This window comes from Rhipicephalus sanguineus, chromosome 10 (assembly GCF_013339695.2).
Source record: "Rhipicephalus sanguineus isolate Rsan-2018 chromosome 10, BIME_Rsan_1.4, whole genome shotgun sequence".
Taxonomy (NCBI): domain Eukaryota; kingdom Metazoa; phylum Arthropoda; class Arachnida; order Ixodida; family Ixodidae; genus Rhipicephalus; species Rhipicephalus sanguineus.
The window spans coordinates 29,382,230-29,386,304 of NC_051185.1; the positions used below are offsets into that span (position 1 = coordinate 29,382,230).

At 53.5% G+C, this 4,075-nt stretch overlaps 1 protein-coding gene across 1 annotated transcript; it reads right to left on the reverse strand.

The window, feature by feature from the left end:
• Window positions 1-327: 327 nt before the first annotated feature.
• On the reverse strand, window positions 328-3,570 carry LOC125760061 (uncharacterized). Its single transcript, XM_049419703.1, has 3 exons — window positions 3,450-3,570; window positions 2,580-2,622; window positions 328-1,138 (listed from the first exon to the last, which is right to left on the reverse strand). The coding sequence occupies exons 1-3, from the start codon at window positions 3,557-3,559 to the stop codon at window positions 353-355; spliced, it is 939 nt and encodes a 312-aa protein (XP_049275660.1). The 5' UTR covers window positions 3,560-3,570; the 3' UTR covers window positions 328-352.
• Window positions 3,571-4,075: the final 505 nt, after the last annotated feature.

A 4,075-nucleotide genomic window follows, 5' to 3' on the forward strand; every position in this document is an offset into this window, starting at 1 on the left:
GGGACTCCCTCCTGTTTCGTGCTGGAACCTCACGGGAGACGCCGCCGGCGAGCGGTCGCTATAGGTTACGATCGGGATCGGGCTGGAACTGGTGCTGTGCAGCGCCAGCGGGCTCTCCGGGATGCTCTGGGTCGGGAAACAGGAGGTGCTGTGTTCCTGGCGCCTGTACAGGTCGCTAATCTGACCCGCCGTTCGAGACGTCGCGATCGGAATGACGGCCGGTGTCACCGCGTGCGGGACTGGGTTCGAGCTGCATCGGGGTCTGAAGGCCGCACTGTGTCTGACGGGGGAGCAGCTGGGCGACCGGGTGCTGCTCCGAACAGCCGCCGCTGCCTGAGTCTGCGGAGACTCGTTAATGGTGCACGAGAAGCGGTAAGTTCTCACGGGACTCAGAACGGCCTGGCAGGGGCGCGCCGGCCTGAAGTTTTCGGCGCACGGGACTCGCCGACGAACACCTCTTGTGCTCCGGAGACAGGACTCTACCCGCTGGTCCGCTAGGCGGGTTGTTGTTCAGGGTCATGCTTTGAGAGCGCACGTGAGGAGACGACGACGTCACCAAAGTCAGGGGCGACGGACTTCTGGCCACGGACTCGTAAATGTGCTGCTGGATGACGGGTGACTCCGGGGCTCCACCCGCGCAAGACGGCGGCGGAGTCCGGCTGCAGAGGGCTTCCACGGAAGACGTCGGGCTCGGGCTCGCCTCGCGGCGGTCTTCCGAGTTGGAGGACAGCGTGGAAGGGTCGTACGAAGTGTCGCTGCTGTCGTGCCGCTGCATCCAGTCCAGGACGCGCCGTCGCCTGGACCACGAGCCCAGCAGGTCCTGGTCGCGGCGCCTCTTCTGGCGGATGATGCTCTCGCACTCCCAGCGCACGATCTCGAGCTCGACGCGAAGCAGCGCCATCTCGTGTGCCAGGCCGTCGTCCAGGGCGGCGTCTGGACCACCTCCGAGAGTGCCGCCGGTCGCGCCTCCGGGAGTGACGGCGCCGCTCGCCCGGTAGATGCCGTTGCAGACGTTACCCCCGCACAGACGGTGAGGCGGAGGTGGCGGTGCCTGGGGAGCGGCGACAGCTCCAGCGAAGCTCTCTTCGCTCGTCTCGGCAGTGATGGTGCGGCCAAGACCGGAGTCCGTATCCGACACCTGCGAGCCAGGGAACGTCCATCAGTGGATGTCCGTAAGCGGCCTCTGAAGGACCCCAGTACTCACACTACCAGAAAAACGAATCTATGTGCTACCTATAAGTAATGCACATTTCTTGGGTGCCATATATAAGTTACTGAACGGCATAGTTTTAACTTTTTCATGGCACACGAGGAACCACCAGCATTAAACCTTGCCACGTGTCCAGCCTCGATTCTGCTTAGCTTTTGATGATGTAGCGAGAGCTTGCACTTTTCAGCATGACATGACTGGTGAAGAATAAAAATAATTTTGTGCCAGTCGAGCTCTGGCCGAGCAGTAAGCGTTACGTTAACTCAAGCGCATAATTTTAACTCTGAAGTTTGCGTACGGTGAAAGCCGTTAGTGCGTGCGACTAGGCAGAGCGTTCTCTATTTGACCGCTCAATGACATCGAGTTAAAACGTACAGAGCTGCGATTTTGGTCAGCCGGCACATATTATACGCAGTCCAGTCGTTGTGTGTGCCACTTCTCTCCTTTGTGTTTCGTCTTTTGGGTGGTTCAAATTCTAGGGAATGTATATCTTGAGATCGGCTGCTGTCGGACACGACGTAGCCAAATTTATTGTCTTGCGTTTGGTGTCATTTGAACTCGCTGTCACCAGGCTTACTGGGGTGTATCGAAAGTGCCAAGGCTTGTGTCACCCACTCAATGTCGAGGGCACGCCGCGTAATCCCAATAAACGTAAGAGTAGTGCCTCGGTCACAACTGAGTTGCAACGTGGGCTTGTCGATAACGCATCTTCAGTAGGTTTACGGTGGCGCTGGCAGAATACAGGACAAAGGAGGATTCACAAGGATACACACTAGTACTGTGTGTGTCCCAGCTCCATACTGTCGACAGCCTTCTGTGCACTATACGTGAAATTGCTGAGGTTAGTCAATCAAGTAATTAATATCCGAGAAAATTTTATGCCTCCATGAGCAACATGCTACTAGCGTGTATAACCATACACTTGAATAAACCTGCGTGGATAACCAGCACGAAAGACGACACTAAGGAAAAACCCCAAACAGGACCAGTGTAAGCAAGCACTGGCACTGCTGTAAGCACTGGTCGTGTGTACCGCGTATGTGTGTGTCTTTTTTTTTTTTCGTGCTCTATCACCGGTATTTTGTGTTCGTGTTTTCCCTGAGTGTAGTTTTTTGCGCTGGTTAATTTTGGTCTATGTAGCACAAAGATACCCAAGCCGAAGCACTCTTACATAAATACCTTAAGTAAACGCTGCGGAACTCTGAGTGGAACACGGAACTAATACTACATAAAGGTACACACCTTTGCGTGAGTAGTTATGTTTCTTTATGTCGAAGTCCCGGCTACCAAAACAATTTCCGCAACCGATCAACAAGTATATTTCTGTTCCGTTTCGCATCATTGAGTTTCGAAGCATGTCAAGACTCACCTGGCATGGAGGAAACGACTTCCTGTTGTCTGTGCTCGTCGTACTGCGAAGGAAAAGGAAAGAAACGGACGAGACGTGTTAGTCACGAGCGTCGCGAACATATTTCGCTATAGCTCTGGAAGTGCGAACTACGCTCCAATGTTATTGAATGTTTTAGTAGCGTTTGCTTTCAGTAATATAATGCAATGGCCCAGAGGGCTGCCACGGCATCTCTGATTGGCTTGAAATGCCGCCACTACGGAATTCTACATAACAAAAGTGACTCCAAGGTATGCTCTATCGGTCTTACGATCACTCTCGGTTTCCGCCTGTGGTCTCCAGCTCAATTCCGGTTTTAACTTTCATTCGGTGCTTAACTTCCTTCTGGACTACGCTTCCGGTTTAGTATAACCTAGCTAAGGCAGGTTTCTGAGACTTTTGGTTAAACGGTGGCCTCCGTGATAAGCTCCGGCAGAACTCCGATGTGCGCTGCCGGTGCTTATCTCGGAGGCCACGGTCATACATGATCATCGACATTGTGAATACCATACCCCGCCGTTTTACACCGGTGTCATACGGTGCACTGCTAATCGCGATTAAGCCCGACAGGGATCAAATTTTTTAACATCATTTGCTCCCTTCTGCAGCTAGCATAAAGAAGCCCATAACGATCGACAAATTCAATCCAGATCGAGCCCAATCGCGATCGAAAGTGACCATGTGACACCGGTATTAGAGAGGTGGGGCAAGTGGCCACGAAGACACGTCGCCTCCTAAGCATCAAAGCGTCGGGCGAAAGACGAAGATGCGAAGGAGTTTTGCTGTACGTAGATTACAATGTGTCGCACATACCAGACCCTGGTTACGTAATAAACTGCGACTGTGTCCCACCTGTGCAAGCGTGCCAGGTGCCTCTCAATGCCGCTGGGAGGGAAGGACAGCCTGTGAACGGAGCCCGGTTGACTGCTGGGACCCGGTGCCTGGCTCGTGGGCTGCTCCATTTGGGGGCGCTCCGGGAACGGGTAGTGGTGATGGGCCCTGGGCTGGAAGTCGCCCCCCATCTGAGGGCCCTGGTGCTGCTGCTGATTGTACGAGACGCCGTGGCTGGGACGGAAGCTCAGGGTTGACTCGCGCGAACTGCGCTCCTGTGTGATTGGCGGACAGACAGAGATATAAATATCAGTGGAATGTGACTGGCCAATAATTTCGTTAATTTTTGCTGAAAATCGGCAGCACCGTGCGGGCGTTATTGCGTGAATGATGGAGAGGAAGGGGGCACAGCTTGGCGATACGTCAACTCCTGCGTGATTGGCGGCAAGCAGAATGTGAGAAAAAAATTTAAAAAGGTCGTACAGTTCCTTATTCATTTGCCTAAGCCGACTCCGAGGCTAAAGCCAGCTTCTATTTTTTTTCTTAGTAGATTTTATTGACCCCCCCTCTACCCCCGCCCAAGGGTTTTCTTCACCCAACCTTTATTCATATTCGTGTGTGCGTGTCTGTGTGTGTGCATGTATATA

Bases quoted from the DNA above. Each gene is read 5' to 3' on its own strand.
- LOC125760061 (XM_049419703.1), bottom strand. From the start codon at position 3,559: ATGGAGCAGCCCACGAGCCAGGCACCGGGTCCCAGCAGTCAACCGGGC. The intron at 2,623-3,449 runs GTGGGACACAGT...TTTCCTTCGCAG, and splicing joins CACCTGGCACGCTTGCACAG to TACGACGAGCACAGACAACA. The intron at 1,139-2,579 runs GTGAGTCTTGAC...CCTGGCTCGCAG, and splicing joins AGTCGTTTCCTCCATGCCAG to GTGTCGGATACGGACTCCGG.